This window comes from Sorex fumeus, unplaced genomic scaffold (genome assembly GCF_029834395.1).
Source record: "Sorex fumeus unplaced genomic scaffold, SorFum_2.1 ptg000086l, whole genome shotgun sequence".
Lineage (NCBI taxonomy): Eukaryota > Metazoa > Chordata > Mammalia > Eulipotyphla > Soricidae > Sorex > Sorex fumeus.
In genome coordinates, this window is record NW_026606143.1 from 26579910 (window position 1) to 26602247 (window position 22338).

The 22338-nt window shown below is 45.7% G+C and overlaps 1 protein-coding gene across 1 annotated transcript in view; it reads right to left on the reverse strand.

The window, feature by feature from the left end:
• Positions 1 to 3853: 3853 nt before the first annotated feature.
• Positions 3854 to 22338, reverse strand: part of POLA1 (DNA polymerase alpha 1, catalytic subunit) — a 341043-nt gene continuing 322558 nt past the window's right edge. The window contains exon 37 of the mRNA XM_056131121.1: positions 3854 to 5022. Within this exon, the coding sequence (XP_055987096.1) occupies positions 4877 to 5022 (146 nt within the window). The 3' untranslated portion in view covers positions 3854 to 4876. The remainder of the gene's footprint in view (positions 5023 to 22338) is intronic.

The following is a 22338-nucleotide window of genomic DNA, read 5'->3' on the forward strand; positions in this document are numbered from 1 at the left end:
CCCCTCTTACTGCTGTTCCCCGCCAATTGGTGACAGGTCTCCTGTGGGTTCTGGTTTGTAAAACCAAGGAACAAGGCGCCCGTACTAGTCTTTTTTTGTGTGTGTCGTTACGTGTGGAGATCTTACTAGAATGGAGAAGGGGGCTGATGTTAGAGGAGAGGAAAATTATACGTGGGATAGCTCAACTTGCTTTTAGAAGCAAAAAATGTGTACGTACGCATGTGTGTATGTGTATACACAAAAGTGTGTGAATGAAGGGGGTCTTAAATGGGGCCTAAAATGGTATTTTGGAAGAGTTCCCCGGAGCAACTGCATATTTAACTTGATGGTGGTAGCCTGGCTGGGGGCTGGGGAGAAAGAAAAACGTGCTACCTGAAGGGGGAAAAAAGCATTTTTCAAAGGAAAAAGTCGTCGTGTTGTCCCTGGACGTTATTAACAGTCCAGTTTGAAGTATACATTTTTTTCTTTAAAGAAAAGGGAGCGATTACCAGTTATACATTAAGAAATGTCATTCAGTCATTTTTATTCATTCTCCGGAAATCTTCGTAAAAGCCTGAATCATACTTCTACAAGCAGCAATTTTGTTAATCCAGGGGGTTATTACTCTGGGCCCTTATTAGGTTCTACACCACTGCCAAGCAATCCTATAACCCTCTCAAAAGAAGTTTACCTCCCTGTTATAAAACCAGTAGTGGTATTTATACTGTGCAATAATTAGTGTATTACTTGAATCCACTAACACGTTCATTTTATCTCTGCACAAAACCTCTAGTCTGCTTATAGAAAGCTTGTGCCTCCTTTGGTGCTGCTAAAGTGGTGAAAGAGTGAATTGAAGGCTGGTTGCACTTTCTCCTTTTGCCTCGCCTTAATTCCCATCTCTTTTTGCTCTCATCCAATTAGCACAGTGTATTAAGCGGTTTATCATCTCATAGTCAGCTATTGAGAGAAACAAGGCGAGCACTTTGCAATAGAACCTGCGCTCCTTTGACACCCTCAGGTACTTACATATTCCACTGCGCTATGAATAATAGAGGAAGAATGGAGCACTAATTCCCTCATCAAAGAATGCCTTGTCTGCTGCTTTGCTCAACAACACCATTCTGATCAAAAGAAAAGCAATAAAGCTTAGCATAACAAAACGAAACCTACTTATTAGCTTAGTGGTTAAATTAATGCAGAGCCGCTGCTATTCAAAACCAAGGTTTGAAAACAGCCTCCAACAACCTGATAATGCTGCCTTCGGGATGAAGGAATTTTAATCTGAAATTTGAGGCTGGCTCAGATGAGTTAATCTATTAAACTGCTATAAGGAAGCTCCACAGCAAACCGTTCAATTAAGAAATATTTAGGTGAGCCGAGAAAGAGCGGGGCAGAAGGGGAGAGAGAAAAAGAAAGAGTGAGAGAAAGAGAGGAGAGAGAGGGAGAGAGGAAGGCAAAGAAAGCAGCTTGAAGTTTGGGGGTTTGGGACGAGAGCACTGAATTGAGCGAAACTGTCAGCTGGGGGAGCCTCACAAGAATCTGGGGCTTGGTTTGTTGGTGAAATGCTGACACGAGAGAGGGAATTGTATCCTCTGCCAAGCTAACGTGCTTGAGATGAAAGGTTGCAAAAAGCATGTTGAGGTTTGCGTGTGTGTGTGCTGTGTGTGTGTGTGTATGTGTGAGGGGGGGCACGGGGAGGGAGGTTGCAGAAGTGGACAGTAGGGGCAGTGAACGCATCTCCCTTTGAAACCCTCTCCCAAGCACCAATCTGTAAGCTGTGAGCTTTGGTTCATCCCCCGTGTCTTGGCCAATGTTTCCCAGAGAAACGAAAATTCCCCCCAGTTCTCTTTGCTTCTGGTAGGATTGTCAACCTCAGGCCTCCTCTCTAGGAAGGAGAGTTGCCAGTTAGCAAATAGTTTCGTAGATGAATGCACAGCCTGCTGTGGGATGAGGCGACTTCAGCAGGGGAGGTTCTGAGAGGCTCTTTCTGGGTATCATTCCCAAACTGGCCAATGAAGTTGAACCCAAAAGTTTAGGCTGCCCCACAGTCATACATTTAACAACAACAAAATCAGTCGCCAAAGTTTAGAAATCAAGAAATGATGGACTCTCTGGAGTCTTGGCTTCTTTCAAAAACTGGCACGGTGGTCCTAAACAGGCTAGGCCTCTCCTCGCACCACTGTGTAGCCACTGGCCCTCAGGAGCACTCACCGTACTCACTCTATCCTGTGAACTTGGCTTGTTTCATCTTGTCACTTTAACACTTGAGCAGGAGGCAAATATGGGGAATCATGGAAACTTATGGGTGAAACCACGGAAGCCAAGGAGGGCCGGAATAATAGTACAGCCGGGTTGAAAAGCCCTGAGAACAGTCAGGTGTAGTCTCAAAATACCTCAAAAAGCAAAAGAAAGCCAACGAGTAGCCACCTTTACACAGAAAGCTGAGCGTATGGTGTTCAAATCTTCCAAGAGAGAACTATTGGCTTTCTTTGTTATGTTTTGGTTCTACCCACTGTACTATCACTCCAGCGTGTGATCTACCCACTATACTATCTTTCCAGCCCCACTACAAGATTTATTATTATTATTATTTTGCCTTTTGGGTCACACCTGGCGATGCTCAGGGATTACTTCTGGCTCTGCACTCAGGAATTACTCCTGGTGGTGCTCGGAGGACCATATGGGATGCTGGGAATCGAACCTGGGTCGGCCGTGTGCAAGGCAAATGCCCTACCTGCTGTGCTATCGCTCTAGCCCCTAATATTATTATTTTTTAAACTTTTTAATGGAATGACTGTGAGAGAGACCCTTACAACACAAGATTTTAAAGTCAAAGTCGCGGTTTCAATTTTCTCTGAAATTCTGGACTCGACCAAGCTGGAATTACAAATCAGTACGAGAACACCAACTGCGTTGGGGGCGCTGTGCTAAGAAATGGTGACTTTCCATAGATTATCTACACAAATGGCTCCTGCTCTCACACAAGTGATAATGGTTTAGCTGCAAACACAGGAAAAGCAGCCAGGTTGGACTTATTTGAGTCTCTTGGAATTTCTGGATCATCAAATTGAGGCTGATTCTTGAGATGTATTTACCATAACCCCAGTGCAAGAAATCAGTGAAAACATGTCTTCTCTTCAGAAAACAAAATGAAAACCCCCCAGAGAACCATCTCGATAACCATTTATGAAAATAGCAGGCAAAACCTCACCAAGCCCGAAGCAACTTGGGGATGCCAAGTTGTGACAGGTTGCAGAGCTGAAGGACTAAGGCAGTAATCAATGAACAAATAAAGTCCTAGACCCAAAGTGATTTTACTTAGGACCTGAGTGTAAGAATGCAGAGGAACAAGGAGGAAAAGACTGAGGATGAGCAAAGAGATGACAAGGCAGGATCTCGGCAGTTCCGTCTCCACAATGTTAACATATGTCTTCCCTAGGCTCTGAGCTGGGAGATCTCATATGGGATTGGTCTCAGGTACAAATACTACCGGACTCTTTACCTAGTCCTCTGACTGTCCACGTTCATGAGGCACATGAGAAACTACATTTCATTTCCTAAAATTCCCCATGGCCACAGAAACTCTCCAGACTGCCCCTTAGAATCTAGCATGCCGAGTACCTCTGAGTTAAGTACCAGCCTCGTACCTGGCTACCCTCTAGCCACTTCTTTTGTTTTCAGGCCACATCTGACAGTGTTCAGAGGTTACTTTTGGACTCTGCACTCAGGAATCACTCCTGGGAACCACCTGGGCTGCTGGGTATCAAATCCAGGTGGCCGCATGCAAGGTAAATGCTTTACCCACAGAACTATCTCTCCAGTCCCTCCAGTCACTTCTTGGCACATGAGAATGATTCACCACAACTGGTTTCCCTTTAGAGAACTTTATTCTTAAGTAAAAAGAGTCGAACATATTTTTTTTAATAAAACACATAGGTAGATAACTTTAAAAAAATATAGCACAGCTGTACAAGGAAAGTAGATTGTTGCTATGGTCTTACCAATAATGTAAGAGAGAACTGCTATACTGAAATCCATTTGGCATCTGGCGAAGAGAGCAATGTTGTGATGAGAAAAACGGGGCCAACGAACCATCCCTTCAGGCAAAGTTTCACCCCAACCTCTACCCTCTATGCATTTATAATGAAATGGTATGTCAAATTATTTTAAATGTGCCTTTCTCTTGTATAAATCTTTACTTGGATTTTTTCACATAAGGGGAAATAAAACGGAATGTGAGCGCGAAACACCTGCCTGGTAGTGGTGGTGGTGGTGGTGGTGGTGTGTGTGTGTGTGTGTGTGTGTGTGTGTATGTGTGTGTGTGTTGGACTCTGAAGCAATTCAATAAACAAGTGAGCTCTGTTTCAACTGTTGAAGAAGTGCAGGCCTTCCACATGCACCCCAGCTCCGCACATCGAGACAAACCAGCAAAGTAGACAAACGGGCCACTGCTGGCAACAGCAGCTGGAAGCACTAGGGTTCGAACTGAGTTTGACTGGCGTGATTTTGAAAAAGCAAAATGTTAGCACTCCAAGCAGGCTTGATGAACCTCTCTTTTAGGAGGGACATTTGCTGAGGCACCGGGGCAAAGCCTGGGGTCCTTGTGACCCAGTGCCTTTGGATTTCCCTTCCCTTAGTCATCCCCCCACCCCCCAGAATTCCAGTCCCAAGCATGAAGCAGCAAAAGCACCCCGGGAGTGCAGCGAAGGGATCCGGGGTCCCATGGTCCTGTGGGGGTATGAGAAAGTGGGTGCTCGCGTCTTCTCTGAAGTTTAGCAGGCTGAACAAGTTTGCGGCCCCCTCGGCCTCCCCTCCCCCATGAACGTGCAGCCCCGAAGCAAACAGCTGCTGGGCCAGTGAGGCCAAGGCAGGGGATCAGCGCACTTCTGGGGTTCCCTCAGGCCCTCATTGCACAGTCAGCGAAGAGCTTGCTGAGGTTCACTTCAGAGTAGCCGCTTCGGGACAGGAACTGCTCGGCTGTGTTCTTGAGTTTTTTGTAGTCCTGAAGAACTTTGGCGCTCAGATACTGCTTCCTCAATTTATCTGAAGAGAAATAAAAGAATAAAAGGATTACAAGTCTCTTCTTCAAAGCCCATTCAGTATTCCTCAGGCATTAGAAAAGGGGCACAGCTCCCGGAAGTGCTCCTAATCCCTGGATGGGGGGATTCCAGGCTGGGGCCCAGGTGCCTGCAGAAACCTGGCCTGGCCCCCACTTCCCCCCTGCTGACCCCACCGCTTGGCCACGCCAATGTGCTCACAGACACCACCCTGGCCCGGAGCTCGGGCCAATGTGTGCAAAGCACGCAAGGATGGATGTGGCCGGAAACTGAGCTGGTCTCGAGGGAAGTGAGAGCTCATGGCCCCCAGCACCAACTCCCCAGATCAGCTTGGCCTTAGTGGGCTTCTCCTTGTCCCTCTGTCGTGCTGAGAGGTCAGCTGCAGGACTGGCAGCAAGGTCCACACTATCTCTCCAGCCCTTGGCTGGGGTTCCTCATGGTCTGATCTCTCTCTCTCTCTCTCTCTCGTGGGTTAGTGAGTATGGGTGCACATCTGGCGGTGCTCAGTGCTCACTTGTGGCGGGCTTGGGGTATCCTATGGGGTACCAGACTCAACCCGGGGGCTGGCTCGGTGCAAGGCAAGTACCTGACCCACTCTGGGCTGCAGGGCGCTATCCACAGAAGAGAACCCTGCCCAAGGGGGATGAGATAAGGCGCTTGCTTGTTTGTTGGCCACGCTCTGTGAAGCTCAGGGTTTACTCCTGGCTCTGCACTCAAGAATCGCCCACTGGAGGGGCCCAGCGATGCAATTTGGGTCGCTTGTGAGCGAGACAAGCACCCTGCGCGCTGCACTATTGCTCGGCCTCCAAGACGAGGCACAGTTTTCACTGGAGCTTTGAGGGACCCCCCGGGGAGGGGCTGTGAGGGGTCTCCTTGAACAAACACATACCCATATTCTGGCTCAGGGAACCTGCCACCGCCACCGAGCTGATCCCCTGGGACACAGAGCGCGCATTCTGCTCTGGAGGCAGTGGAGGTGGAGTCAGGACCCCCACCCCCATCCCCAGCAGGCATACTGACATCTACACAACAATCGAAAAATGAAAACTGGGGCTCAGGATTTTTGTTTCTCAGCCACACGTTCACATTTGTTCTCCGCAACCTTTTCTAAAGGATATCACTTGCCTTTTCCAAACAACGAAAAGTTCTAGGGAGAGGATTCACATACCCAAAGCCCAAAGCGGTGGACAAAGAGAGGAGGAGGAGACCCAGAGGGGCCCCGTTGAGACCCATTTTGTTGCCTTAAGGGAAGACACTGGGAAAGGTCTAATTATGGGGCTGTGATGCACAACAATGGCGCCCCAACCCGAGGCATGAGAATGACTGACCCGGATGTGGTGGGCCCAGGGAGGGCACATTTCAAGAGCTGCATGGCAGGGAGGAAGAGAGAGGGCACCGCTCCTGATGCGTTTGCCTCCTCTGCTGATGGGATATTGACTTTTCCCACCGGGTTGGTTAGAAAGGGGACTATTTGCGCTGCCACGCCACAGCGTTAGAATGACAACCAGCGTCACTCGGCGGCTCTTCTTCGTAAGTGACAACTGACCACCGGCATATCCCACGGCCAGTCAATATGGCCAAGGCGTGAGCCCAGGCCGCCAGTGAGAGACGCAGAGAAAAGCTCACACTTGCCCCTCCCCGCACCCTTGGAATCGATAGCGCAGGGAAGCTCTTCCCTGCAACAACTGCACAAGCTGTCCCAGAGTGCACTGCGGCGGGGGGGGGGAGCTGCGAGGGCAGAGGGGTGAGCCCCTTCTCAGTGTCTCTCTTCTCCTTTGGCCCCAAGACCCCCATGTAAGGTGGTGCATGACATCCTTACCTTGTTTCTTTCTATACCGATCAATCAATTTAGAACTCAAGGGGGGAAGCAGGTGCGAGGGCAGTAGGCCGACCCTTCCTGCAGCTGCAGGTGCCACAGTCCGGGCCCCAAGGACAATGACTCTCACAGGTCCCGGGAGAGGGAGAGAAGACTGAGAGCCAGCCCGGCCGAGGGCCACTGGCCGTGTTTGTTGCTGTCTCAACAAGCAGCACAAAAGATCCGAACTTCCTCCCGATTCGGGAAGGAAATGCTCCTCCAGCAGACAAGTACATCAGCAAAATGTACACTAATGGATTCAAGCAGCACCGGAAATCACTCATCTTAACACACCAGTGAAGCTCATGTGTTTTTCTTGGGAATAACATTGGGGGAAACATGTATCTATCTGCAGCTTATTTACCCTGACCGCTCGACACGCACGCTGACTCCTTAGGGTTAGATAGCAATGACAAAAATGATCCTGTCCCTGACTGACCCCTGTGAAAACGATGGGGGAAAACCCAGCCTCCATATTACTCATGCATTATTTTATCAGACAAGACAAATGGCTAATTAAAGAGTTGGCTGGTACAAATGAAGATGGTCAAACCCCCAAATCACACATGTTACAGGTATTTTTCTGTACAGCATGAACTAGACTGGCACCTGCAGGGTAAAGTTGACTTCAATAGATGTTAGGATGTTAGTGCCAGGATGACTTGGAAAACAGAATTTTCTCTTATCTAAGAAAACCTTCTCGACTTTGGATCTTTTGGTACCAGTGAGCCAACCATCGCTTTCCGGCTTTCCTCTTTCTAAGATTCTTTTTGGACTTAAAGAAACACAATGAACCAGAAACCAGGAGGCTACATTACACATTGCCTACTGGTTATTCGATTGTAATTAAGCCAGGCGCAGGCACACAGGCAGCCGCCGTCTCGGTTCTGAATGTCTGTTTCATTTATTTCTGTGCAAAGGTATCAAACAACAGTCAGTTATAATTGATTCTGTCAGGTGTTATACAGTCAGTCATAATTGTCTCTGTGTAGAGGTGTGTCAATTTACTATATCTGAATTAAATATTCTGTCAATTATGGAATCAGGTAATAATTTCAGTCAGCTTTTTAATTGCATACAGTTCTCAGCTCTCCCTCCTTTTCTAATCCGTAGCCTCCTTCGCTCTGTGCAAGAGGAGCCTGCCGTGAGGGGCAGAATGCTTCAGGAAGCTCAAGGAATTCTGAAAGGAAACCTGTCTACGATTTCAAACCATCCCAACCTATGGGGAGCTGCTGGAGCCTGGGGCCTGGTTATGTCCTTCTGGAACATCTACCAGGAACCAAGCCACGGTCACGCACATCATCTTTACGGTCTCAAGTGACACCCGTGTTTCAAAGACAAACACATTTAGGGTTCCAAATCGAATGACAAGTCTGTAAACATTTCTCAATCAAAACAAGAAATCCAAAACCATCACCTTCCATTCAATTCTCCCACAGGGGAAAAAAAAATCCCCAAACCCCAAAGCCAAACCACACCTAGGGCACAGTGCCAGGCACCCAGAGTATGAGGCATTTGTCCGACCACCCAGCGCCTGGAAGCCCAGTGGTGCCTGCTCAATCGCATCTTAGATGCTAAAATGTTTCCAACGGCTGAAGAGTCTTGCTGTTAGTCTACTACCCAAGCTCCATTCTACTTATAAATAATTATCGTCGGTTTTCTTTTTCTCTTCTTTTTTGTTGATACCAAAATACAGCCTTCAAACAGAATAAAATATCCATGGTTTAGCTCAAGTGCTCTACTGGGCTGATCTGACAAGTATTTAGAAGTGTGATTATAATTCTCTCTGTCTTTGGCCTGGTTCATGTTCCACAGATATAGGCTTGCAGCAGCCTGGTGGAGGGGAACAGTGACCCTTCACACAGCAAACAGACGAAGGTGTTGGAGACCCCCCCGCCCCCCGCCCAGGAAGGGCTGGTCAGTGAAGTTTGGGGAAGAGCAAAGGGTGACGGGAGAAGGGAGGAGACAGGGCAAACGAATGCGCAGAATACCACACTGAGAGCAAGAAAAAGAGGGAAGAATCACGCCCCTTACCATGTTTCAGTGGAGAAAGAGTCACCTTGAAAGAGATCAGAAATTTCCTTTCAACTGAATGAAGTGATGCTATCAGGGTTGGGTTTGGGGTGTTTGTATTTGTCATGTCGGAAGAAAATTGCCCATGCAGCCCCCTTGCTGAGGTTATAAAAAGTACTGTCAACTACACTGGACAGAATTTAGGGGGGGGGTGCAGAAAGGGGAAAAAAAACCACATTGTGCAGGATCATTAAGCACTGTTGTATAAATAAAGTTAGAAGATCAAACGAAAGAGGGGCCTCGGGTTAAATGCTGGAAGACAAGCTTAAATAAAGTTCTAAGAAAAAAGCAAGGCACGCTGTAATTCCAAGAACCTATTACTTCAGACAATTTACTTCAAAAAATAAAATCAGAATGGTAAATGATTACCCAAAAGCAATCATGTCATCATCACTGAGAGATGGAATAAAATAATTTTTTGTGAAGTGGCTGAATGAGAGCAACTTAAAAGCCACGGAGCCTGTCAGAAGCACATTATTTCTTTTTACACCCCGTTTCCCAATTCATCTCAGTGCTGCTGACTAACCTCGGCTCCCAGCAGGTGGAGCATTTAAAATAAATAGCATTTCCTACAAAACGCGCTCCAACTGCCCCATGACAGACGCTTCCAATTCCCGGCCAGCCACTGGATCAGCTTCAGCGGTATCTAACAAGGTGTAAATACAATAACAAGCATGTAATTAAGTGAGCATGATGAAGTTAATGGAGATAATTCATTCCATTTTGGGCTTATGAATATTCTATTAGATGTTATCAGGCAGCTGGAATAGCTGTTAATTTAATCATCATTCAGACCAGCAAAATGTTCTTTGTGCGAGCATAATTGCAGAGAATGAATAATTGATTTGACAATTGTACCAGTGGATTTCAAACAGTTCTGTGCGCTCTCAGAGCAGGAAGGGAGGAGAACTGGAATACTCAAAGCACTGAAGAGGTGGCAGAGAAGCCAGCCTGTAAATTGAACATGATCAGGACACAGATAAAGGACAATTTTTATTTTATCAATGCAACACAATTACATTACTGTGCGCTAGTAATCATTCTGCCCACACTTTAAAAAGGGAAATAAATTACTCTTCATGGGAAAGGACAAAAAGAAATATCAAAACCATTTAGAATCCATTGATATTGGATATTTAATTTTTTTGCATTATATTTTATTATAGGAAATATCAAACTGTGTTTGAAATTGCCGGCACATTTAACTCTGTTACCTGCAATCAGGTACACAGATTGTATTTTACACGTATCTCTGTATTACAGAATGTTCTATGAATCACAATGACTTTATTTCAATTTTTAAAAAAGACCCTAATGTTTAAAAGAGCCATCATCATGGTATACAAGAGGACTATACACTTTAACCATCAGAATTCTGTTCTGGATACACTGAGAAAAAAATTTATGCTCCAACGTGGTTCTATACCACATTTAGGTAGAAGAAGTAGGAACAAAATGTGGGTCTTCAATGAGCAGTAACTAACACTAAAGTACGTTTTATTAATGAGAAACACTACCAAAGGCCTAGAGTTCTGAGTTACTGTGCAGTGGAGAATGTGAGAATTTTTCCTCTAATGCCCACTACCACAATTTGCAAATACCCTTCAGAACTTGCTATTCCACAAACTTGTCACTTAATCAAAACCAATGGGACAGAGAGCAACCATCAGGAGAATGGGACACTAATTTTATTTAAAAAAATAATATTTATTTTTGGGTTTTGGGGCCACACCTGGCGGTGCTCAGCGTTTACTCCTGGCTCTGTGCTCAGGGATCACTCCAGGAAGGGCTCAGAGGACCATAAATGGTGCCGGGATCCAACCCAGGTGGGCTATGTGTAAGGCAAGCGCCCTACACGCTACACGACTGCTCTGGTCCTGGAACTATTTTTAAATACACAAGAAGTCATGAGAAAGTGGAATACTGGAAATATTTTAATGTCCAATTGATGTCTGCTGACAGATAAGAAAGGGTCAGTAGCCTCAGGCCAGCAATGCTCTGGGAAGCTAGAAAGGAAGATCGCCTGGGGAGTTTAATCAGGGTCTCCTCCACCCAACCCCATGCATAGGCTTTTGTGAGAAAGAGGAACTACATGCCTGCTTTTATTTTTTTATTTTTCTTAGGGTACAGCAGTGCTCAGAGGACCAAGGAGTGCTGAGCATTGAACCTGGGTCTCCTACATGCAGAGTATTTGCTCAACTCTCTAAGCTATCTGTCTACCATGTGTTTTTCAAGATTCCCAGAATTGGAAAATTTACGAAGTTTCCAGGTTTGTCCAGATGTCACAGCCTCCTAGCACAGAAGTAACATTTCTCATCACTACCGCATCAGTAACAATATCTAAAACGTATACACAATCCATTATTTTTTGTATTACCCCTGGAAATGCTCAGGGCTTACTCCTGGCTCTGTGCTCAGAGATCACTCCCAACAATGCTTGGTGGGGGTGAGGGGTGTGTGGGGTGCCAGGGATAGAACCCGGGTAGGCCATATGCAAAGCAAGCACCCTACCTACTGTACTATATAGCTTTGGCCCCTACATTTTCCTTATTATTCACAAATCGTTTTCTAATCTTGATGTTTAACTATCTTAATCTCTACTTCCTTCACTTCTAAAATATTTAGACTGGGGTCGGAGAGTATGATAGAAGCGGTAGGTAGCGGTAGATAGCAAGTATGGTAGGTAGCAGATAGAAGCTTGCCTTGCATGTGGCCAACCCAGGTTTGATCTGTGGTATCCCATATGGTTCCCCCAGCACTGCTGAATGCAGAGACAGGAGTAACCCCTGAGCATCGCTCGTGTGAACCCCACCCTTCTCCCCCCCCAAAACCCTGATTCAGACTCATGCTATTTGGTGACACACTCCACCCACAAGATAACTCATTTACTCTGAAAGAGTCAACACAGTTAGACATGCGATGTGCATGGAACAGCACAGTCTTGGGTGGAAAGGGCAGAAGGGAGGGAAACAAAATGTAGTCATTAAATGCATTAAGTAGACTGGAGGTTGGTACTTGAAATTTTGGATTCAGTGGTGGGCTCTTATGTCAAAACCCGCTTATTTTTCTTCACTGTGGTGAACGAAGAGGTTGAAGGGTTAGTTGCCCAGGCAGTCTGGGATCAAACTAAAGGCTCCAGAAACATTACTCATTGACAGTGCTGGTGAGAGTCAGGTGGTAAAAGCTATGATGCCGTGTAAATGGTCATTTGTCATAGATGAGAGAAGAGTAGAAGCACGTGTGTATGATGGGCAGGTCAGGGAATGGGCCAAACGCAGCACCACTAGCTGGGCTCTGGTCCTCTTGGGGTCAAAGGAAAACGGACATAGGCCCTGCCTTGATTGCTTCTTCATCCTCTGGGCATCTTCCTCTTGTCAGGCTCCTGTTCTCACAACTCATGCTGTGCCAGGGACAGCTGCGACTCCTGTAAACCAATGGATCTGCTGTTGGGTCTTAGGAGCGGACATGAAGACAATAGCCAGCTAAGGCCAGAGTTGGGGGCCACTGGCCAGTGGAGATGAAAGAGGGAGGGGGTGCCTTCTTGGATCCTTGGCTTAAAGTAAGCCTCCTGTAACACCCTTTCGTTCTGCATACTGGAGATGGGAGCGCCTAGTGAGCCCCAGCCTCAATATTCCTGGGGTTCTCCATTTGATCGTGGGTAGCCCACATACTCTGCCAAGATGGGCCTTGTGTGTCTCTAAATGTCATGCCCCAAGGTGGTGAGAACTACATTCTTCATGGAGGGGGAGGAGGAAACGTTTTCCACTACTCTAAAGTGAATGGGCATTCTGGCAACAGAGCAATTCCACAAATGACTAAATTCTCTGCTCAGTCTGTTGACCCTTGCCATGAGGGCTTAACCATGCAGTAGGCCATAGGTAGGCCCGAGTTTCCCAGTGAATGAGCGTCTGCTCACCCGGAACTCATGGTTTTTGTTAGCGAATCTCAGAAGCAATGCCCCATCCCCTTTTCACTTGGCTCAGCCCATACTGAAGGGATCCTACCAAGGAGTAGAGATCATGTGGGGCATCCCAGAAACTGCCTGTCAGTGAGGGACACTAACCTAGCCAGATGATAAACTACACAGAAATAGGAATAAAGTTTTTTTTTTCCTTTTTGGGTCACACCCAGCAATGGTCAGGGGTTATTCCTGGCTTTTCACTCAGGAATTACTCCTGGATGTGCTTGGGGGACCATATGGGATGCCGGGAATTGAACCTGGTTGGCTGCATGCAAGGCAAATGCCCTACCCACTGTGCTATCACTCCGGCCCCAGGAATAAATCCTTTTTTGGTCAAGCTGATGGGAAATGTATTCTAAAAAACTCACAGACTCAGGGTAAATGCCGAAGTTTTTTTTTTCTTTTTGGGTCACAATTGGTGATGCTCAGGGGCTACTCCTGGCTCTGCTCTCAGGAATTAGTTCTGGTGGTGCTCAGGGGACCATATGGGATGCTGGGGATTGAACCCTGGTTGGCTGTGCACAAAGCAAATGTTCTACCTGCCATACTATTGCTCCAGCCCCAAAGGGAGAAAAATTTAACATCTTTAAATGAGAGAGTGCTGGGGAAAAAGGCAGCTCAGATAGAGAAGGGACTACTAAGTAAAGGATGCTTGGAGGGCCCGCCTGAGATAGGAGATGCCAGTTGAAGGTAGACTATAAACCGAACATGATGGCCACCTAATGCCTGCATTGCAAAACACAACACCCAGAGGGAGAGAGAGAGAGAGAGTAAAAGGGAATGCTCCTGACACAGAGGCGGGGTGGGGTGGAGCATAAGGGTGGGTAGGAAGGATACTGGGAACATTGGTGGTGGAGAATGGGCACTGGTGGAGGGATGGGTACTCGATCACTGTATGACTGAAACGTAAGCACGAAAGTTTGTAAGTCGGTAATTGTACCTCACGGTGATTCATTAAAAAATTAAAAAATGAGTCAAAAAACTGAGAGAGAAGAGAGAAGAGAAAGAAGAGAGAGAAGAAAGAGGAGAGAAGACAGAGAGAAGAGAGAGGAGGGGAGAGAGAGGAGGGAGAGGAGAGAGGAAAGAGAGAAGGACAGAAAAGAAAGACGAAGAGAGAGAGAGATAACACCACTGGAAATGATGCCCAAGCACTGCACCTGGGGTGGATGGCCTCCTGAGTGCTGCTGGGTATATCTCCAAAACAAAGAACAGTAACAAAAAGCTGGGGCCAGAGAAATAGCTCAATGGGCCAGAATTCCTTGCTCTGCAAGCCCAGATTTGATGGCTGATGTCACACGAGGTCCTGAACACTGCCGTGAGTAACCCCTGCACACCACCAGGTGTAAAACCACCAAAGAGCCCTGAGAGAAGGCTGAGGTAAAGCCGCTTCCATTACTTACCAACAAACTCTTTATTCAAGGAAAATATATTAAGGAACATGGTGTACTAGGGACAGTTCTCAGCTATACTGAACTTAATGTGTATGTAGAATGTGATGCGTGATGTGGTTTTGTATTTCTCACCCATCATGTACAATCTAAATATTAAGGCCGCCCATCTGCTTAGAGAACTAAACCATTAAATCAGAGGTTTTCGGGGTCAGGATTAATACCCTTTCCCTTCTTCTAGTCAATGAACAGAAGGACTGTACTCTCTGGGATGAGTTTTTCCATTAGTTAATGTAATGTGAATTTTTGGTCTCCTGGAAACCTGAAGACCAGGGGTGTCTTCTGTTCCTGAGGATTACAGGGGCACTAAATAGGATTCTCCACCAGGTTCATCAGAAACGAACATGCATGATGAAATCTCAAATCTTGATGACCTATTGGGGTGATGGTAAAGTGGGCAAAGCACTTGCCTGGCACGCTCAGGTTCAAACCCTGGCACCCCATATAGTCTTCAGTGCCTGGCCAGGAGTTATCATTGAGTGCAAGCCCTGAACACTGCAATGGGTGGAACAAAAACCAAAAGAAAAACCAAAACCAACCAACTGACCAACTGACTGACCGACCAACCAACCAACCCCAAACCCCCTGCATCAGTTTTCTCAGGGTTAGTGCATCTCTTTCCTTCAGTTTATGTGGTAGTCCTTAGGATGACGTAAGAGGATGCATGTTTTATAACCTTCTCTACGTCAGGCACTGGCAAACCTTTCCTTTCAACTTTGAGGATCAGACTCTCCACTGAAGTGCCTCAACCGCACCATTATAGCCTTCGATATCAGGTAGCTGGGGTGGTCATGCGGTCAGTGCTTGGCCACCTGTGAAATGGAAAAGCCTAAAGGAAACCATCTCTTTCAAGAGAAAGCTCCATTCAATCACTTTGACACTGACTGTCACAAATTCTTGTTAACTTCTAGAGGGAGAACTGAAATTCCATTCACCTGTTTTTACTGAGAGCTTCATTTAGGCCACCTGGTCTCCTAAGACCCTTGGAATTTTCCTACAGAAAATGTTCCTTCTTGAATTCTCATCCACTGCTGATGGGATGTTGTCTGGTGCCACCCCTGGGCAAAACAGTATGGAGAGTTCTCAATAAACTTAGAATTGGGGGGGGCTGGAGCGATAGCACAGCGGGTAGGGCATTTGCCTTACATGTGGTCAACCCAGGAAGGAATCTTCCTTCCAACCCTGGGAAGGAATCTTCCCAGCATCCCATATTGTCCCTCGAGCACCGCCAGGAGTAATTCCTGCGTGCATGAGCCAGGAGTAGCCCCTGTGCAACACCGGGTGTAACCCAAAAAGCAAAAAAAAAAACACCAAAACTCCCCCAAACAAACAAAAAAAACCCAACCCCCCCAAAAAACCTCCAAAAACAACCAAAACCCCCCCCCCCAAAACCAAACAACCCCCCAAAACCCAACAAAACAAAATAAAACAAAACCCCCAAAAACCTTGCAACTGAACTGCCATATGGCCCAGCAATTCCACTTTTGTGGCATCTACTCCCAGGACAAAAAAATACTCTCAAAAGGACATATGCACACCATTATTCACTGCTGAACTCCCAATACAATAGCTAAGATATGGAATCAACCTAGGTGTCCAATGACAGATTAATGGATTATGACGATGTGGTATATATACACAACGGAATATTATGCAGTTGCAACGAATGCTGAAATCATTCAACTTGCTGCAATATGGTTGGTTGGAACTGGAATATATTATGTTGAGTGAAGTAAGTCAGAAGAAGAAAGTAAAACACAGGATCATCTCACTTATCTGGGGTATACAGAATACTGGATAAGGACATGTATTACAGTAAAGGGAGGATGCCTAGATCACTCTTGACTCCAGTGTTTAGAGAGAACATAGAAGGAAAGAAATTAAGGTGGGTGGGGAGAAGAGAATTGGAAGTAATGAATGAACAGGCATTAGGACTTCAGTTATACTGGTGATATGGGTAAGAGGTAGAGCCATCTATCCAAAACACAAACTTAACAAAACTGAAAATTCGAGATCTAAGCAACCACCGAAATTTTGTAATATGCCTGTCAAGTTGACAGGTGGGGATGGGGCTGAGGTTTTGGGTGGGGAGGGAATATGGAACAGTGGTGGAGGGAAGTTGACACTGGCGGTGGAATTGCTGTTAAAATATTATATCCCTAAAACTCAACTACCAATAACTTTGTAAGTCACAGTTCTTTAGATATAAGAATTACTTATTATCATTTATTTATTTATTTGCGCTTTTTGGGTCACACCAGGCGATGCACAGGGGTTACTCCTGGCTCTGCACTCAGGAATTACTCCTGGTGATGCTCGAGGGACCAAATGGGATGCTGGGAATTGAACCCGGGTTGGCTGCATGCAAGGCAAATGCCCTATCCACTGTGCTATTGCTCCAGCCCAGATATAAGAATTATTTGAAAAAATCCCAACAGCTCCATAAATAAATAAAATGTTCCTTCCTTAGGAGAGTTTGTTCCCACAGATCCTCAATATTAGCTGTGGTAGAAAAGGGATGTCAGGATAACAATAGCCAAAGGCTGGAGCAATAGCACAGAGGGTTGGGTGTTTACTTGAATGCAACCAACCTGGGTTTGATCCTGAACATCCCATATGGTCCCTGAGCATTACTAAGTATGATCCCAAATCACGAATCACGACCATCCTGTTATTCGTTGATTGCCTCGAGCAGGCCCCAGTAACGTCTCCTTCATCCTAGCCCTGAGATTATATTCAAGACTCTTTAGGAGAATGAGACCCATCATTGTTACTGGTATTTGGCATATTGGGTACGCCATGGGGAGTTTGCCAGACTCTGCCATGTGGGCAGGCTACATTCGGTAGCCTGCCAGTTTGTCCAAAGTAGGAATGAGATAATAAGATGTCATAATAAGATGTTGCGCGGCCGCAAATGTGGCCGTGCCGTTCCGGGACCTGGTTTTGTCCCTCTGCCAGTACGTTCATGTGTGCGGAGAGTGGTCTCAGCATGGTAGTGGCTGGAGGTCTTTGGCTGCCGGAGCCCTGGTCGGGGCGGGGAGGAAAGCTCAACCCGCTCCCATCCAAGGGGCCTCGGCGAGGGCAGCCAGGCGCGGGGGCAGGAGACTGCACTGTTCTCTTCCGGGAGCTGGTTTTTATAGTCTCTGGGTCTTGGCCGTTGATGGGATTACACGGCGCCAGGGGGCCATGTGACCCCCGCCTACTTGATGATCCCAAAAGCCATAAATAAATAAATAAAATAGTCAAACAGGGCAAAGCACTGCCTCTCCTAAATCGTCCTGAAATTTGGGGTTGGAGAGAAGAGTAAACAAAGGACAGCAGCTGTCTTTGTTTTGTTCTATTTTTTGGGGGGGAGGGGCACACCTGGCAATGCTCAGGACTTACTCCTTCTGGTGTGTGGGGGGACCATTTGGGGTACTGAGGGTCAAACTCGGGTCGACCACATGCAAGGCAAATGCCCCTACTCATTAAATCTGGGTTGGCCATGTGTAAACTCTACCATTGTTCTGTCCCCATTCTCAGTATTCTTTTTTTTTTTTTGGCTTTTTGCGTCACACCCAGTGATGCTCAGGGGTTACTCCTGAATCTGCACTCAGGAATTACTCCTTGAGGTGCTTTGGGGACCACATGGGATGTTGGGGATTGAACTCCGGTCAGCTGTGTGCAAGGCAAATGCCCTACCCGCAGTACTATTGCTCCGGCCCCCATTCTCAGCATTCTTTAAAAAAAATTATTAGTGAAACACCATGAGGTACAATTGTAGACTTACACATTTTTGTGCTTGGATTTCAATTATACAATGATTAATGTTTATGCTTAATGTTTAAGCATTCTTATTCTTAGGTTTCCATAGGCGATGGGAAGTCTTCAGAATTTTAGCCAATCCTGATGCAAGACCATGTAATGCCAAATGTCTGACTTGTCTGAATTTGGACTAATCAAAATCAGAATCCTTATTTCAGTTTGTTCTTTGACTCCTCTTGGATGGGGGTCAGTGGGCACATCAGAAAACATACTATTGCACATCCATATTCTCGAATAAATAACCCTTGTGGTGCAAGTGAAGACTACCCTTTAATCTGCTGCTGAAAATAGAGCTTTGAGCAAGGCCTTCTTTGGAGAGAACCTATTAGTAGCTGGAGACTCTCACTCCCGATCTATTTCTTTGTCTAATATGCACAGAAGCAGCTGCACATTGCCCTGCATTCTTACGGCCATAACACTCAATGCCAACATGTTTGTGTCTATTGACCTTAGTCGGCTTGCTTTGCAGCCACACCTATAGAGCTCAAGAGACTGTGTGGTGCTGGGGATTGAACCTGGCCTCCCTCCTGCAAAGGACATGCACAGCCCTCTTAGTTCTCTCTCTGGCCCCATTGCTCTTTTAATGCTTAGTCCACGACTAATCACAAAATGGGTCCTAATAACTTGTGAAATCTGACTTTAAATCTTGTTTAAAGCTATGTCACATTTTGTAACTTGATGGTTAAAAGGAAGTGGTAAATCCATTGCACAGCTACAGTTCTTGATTAAGTCACTAAATTCCCTGAAGCACCTGGCATTGGTAAGTGTCTTTAGGCCTCCATTTGCCTCATGTGGCATATGAAAGCGGGGAGATCTGAGGGAGGCAGGGAGCAGAGAATGTGGAAACCATGATTCCATTGGAGGCAAACAGCATGAGGGAATGGGTCAAGGAAGGCTCTCGTGGATGCATCCCACCACAATGGGACCATTCACACCAGAGCCCCGTCTGGATGGAACCAGCCAATGGGCTGGCTATGAATCACAACCTTTCTTACAGACTGTGGCAAAAGTTAAACGTGGTCAATCAAGAAAAGGAAGAAAAATGCAAGCTGAAAACATTTGAATATGAGCTCAGAAAACCAGCAGGACGCCTGGGAAAGAACCCTAGACCAACAAAAGACAAGAGAACAAGGAGGGGCTGGAGGATAGCACAGCGGGTAGGGCGTTTGCCTTCCACACGGCCAACACGGGTTCAATTCCCAGCATCCTATATATATATATGGTCCCCTGAGAGTAATTCCTGAGTGCACGAGCCGGGAGTAACCCCTGTGCAACGCCAGGTGTGACCCAAAAAGAAAAAAAAAAGAGAGAACATGGAGACTCTTAATCTAGGCCCCAGCCCTTCCACTAAATGACCATATCTAGCACAGGCCAATATCGTGTGTTTGCTTCTCTATAAATACTTATTGCATACCCACCGGGTATCAAGAACAACATGGGATAGGGTATGCGTGAAGGAAGGAAATCAGAAAATAAATCAGTATGACTATAATTAAGTACGCTTTGGTTCATGAGCACAGATTGATATTCTAGCTGTATTTGGAAAATAAAATCCCATAGAAACAAGTAAATCTCCTTTAATTCGACAGATGCGTGATTAACTCAATGAACATTTACTTAGTGGCTGCTATGTGCTAGAAACTGTCCTAAGTCCTGGGGGCCCAAGGATGAATAAGACAGACAATCCCCCAGCCCCCCCATAAAAAGTCTACCTTCAAAAGGCTTGTACTCTGATGACATTATAGATGTGATTAACACCAGGAGAACCACCATTGGAGACGGTATAAAGAGACGTGAACATACTCGCTTTAGAAGACAGGCAGCCCCAGAAATTGGAGTCGCTTTTATTATTAATGCAAAACATCTAAGAGATCACCAATTATTTCGAGCACAGATTATAGGTTATACATGTAATTTTTAAAGTCTAAATAAATTATGAGGAAATAGAGCAGGCTCAAAGTATAGTGTTACAGCTATCCTCAAAATAGCCCATCTATTGGCCTTGAATTTAAAAATATGGCTCACTCCAAAATACATCAGATACAACACATCCAGCTGCCATCTGTCCTCTAGTCTGAGTAGGAGTCCCTTTCATTCACAAGCAAAGCCGGGCTGGGGGCTGGGGGTGGGACTTCAGATGGGAGAGAGGATAAATTCCATTTGTGCTATTAAAAAAAGGAGAACAGTGAACCCAGCGGTTGAAAAGTGAAGATAAAAGAAGAAAACAGTAATCTTGCTATAGAAACCAGAGAATTATGTTCTCGCTCCCCCCCTTTTCTTCTTTCACACTGTACAAACTCTAGCACCCTGAACAACTCACTCTCCTGCTATTTCCAGCACTTTAAAGAAACTTTTCAACATTTCTGTTTGACACATTTTTTCAACAGGGAGGTGAAGACAATAAGTAAACAGGTAGTGAAGGGCTATTTAGAGAGCTGGTCAGTCACAGTAATAATAAAGGGAGAAAACCCGCCAGAACAGAACAGCTATCCGATGCGCGACAGCCACAGACGGCGCGTGACCTCTGACAAACAGTTTTCAGAGTAATTTTAATGCTACTCTGGATTTAACTTGACTAACTGGTAGCAATTGAGCACATCTTTTTTTTTCTCCCCGTTCCTTTTTTTTTTTTTTTTGTGGCAGCAGTTATCTAAAATGCTACAATAACAGCATCAAAAGTAGAATGCTGGAAGATTGGTTTTCCATTGTGCTGCTGAACTGGCATAATGCCCACTTTAAAAGCAATTCGCTGCTCATCACTGAAATCTGGCAGACACGACACTAAATGCCTTGAGGGAAAAAAAGGGACTTGAGAAGGGGGAACCCACTCCAACCACCACGCAAAGGGGAGAGAAAAGAGCGCCATCGATGATGAGGCTGGGGAAGGAAGAGAAAATTACCAAATACAAAGTTTAGCATTGCACGCACACTCCCCGCAGGCTGTACTTAATTTGCTAGAAGATTTTGTCTACAGGTCTGCATTAGCAATAGCAGAACAAAACAAAAGCAAAATATATATTTATGTCTGCCCATTGTTCTGATGAAGCAAAAACCTAGTGAGTTCCGTCAATCATTTGTCAAACATGTCTTCCCCGTTTTATTTACCACCAAATATAATGAGTAAATATGTGATAATAAAACTCTTCTTTTTACACGGACATATACAATTTTTCCTCCTGCTAAATACAGGTAATGATTTAGGGAGCTTTCAAAATGTCTTTTTACTGTCAATAAAACTAATTCTATTCCCATTTTCATGTGCAAAAAAAAAGGGCTTTACAAATGAAAATTCAAATTAAAATTCTGATTATAGTGTAGTGTGACAACACCTGTATTTATAATTTTACTGTCAGCTAGCTTGTAGTGTTTAACAATAGCTCCAAGTAGAAAAGTAATTGGAATTTGTCTGTAACATGCCAGATGACGGCATTGGGAGCTTTGCTACGCTACAGCAAATTTGGTTTGATGGCAAAATAACCTCACCGAGATTTCTACAAATCAAAGGTTAGCAGGGCTGCAGGGGGAAAGGTCTCTCAGGGATGGAGCCTCTTCCTGAATCAGGGGGCTCCTTAGACTTGCCCTCTGATGAGTCAAAGCTGTGGTGGAAGTGCTCAGTACCCCCCCACCCCGTCAACCCCCCTCTCCCCCGCATCTCACATGCCCCCAACCCCTTGCTCGGCACTGACAGGGTCTAGTTACTCCACAAAACAAAGACCAGATATAGAAACAGCAACCAAAGCCTGCTGGGTCTCAAACACACCGGTGACGTCACTTAGCTATGAACTTGGCTCAAGTGGGTGGGATGGGGGGAGTTGCATGGGGTGATGAGTCCAGCCCCTCAGCCACACACATGGGGCTGGAGTGGCACAGGTGGTGGTGGTGGGGACTGGGTGCCCGATTAGGGAATAGCACTTGCTTTCCCTTGCTCGAAGGCTGCACGGCCAGGAATGTCAGGTTTACTGTATTCATTCATTTTCAGTAACCGCTGATAAATAATATAGGCACCCACACTGATGCCTGAGATTTGCTATTTATCAAAAGATTAAGAGGAAACTTACACATCCTACTTACACTTTTCCTGAAGCAATATGGAGAAAAAAAATTATTTAAAGCAGTGTTCTGCTGTCAACTTGAATCTTTCAAAACTCATAAACACATGCT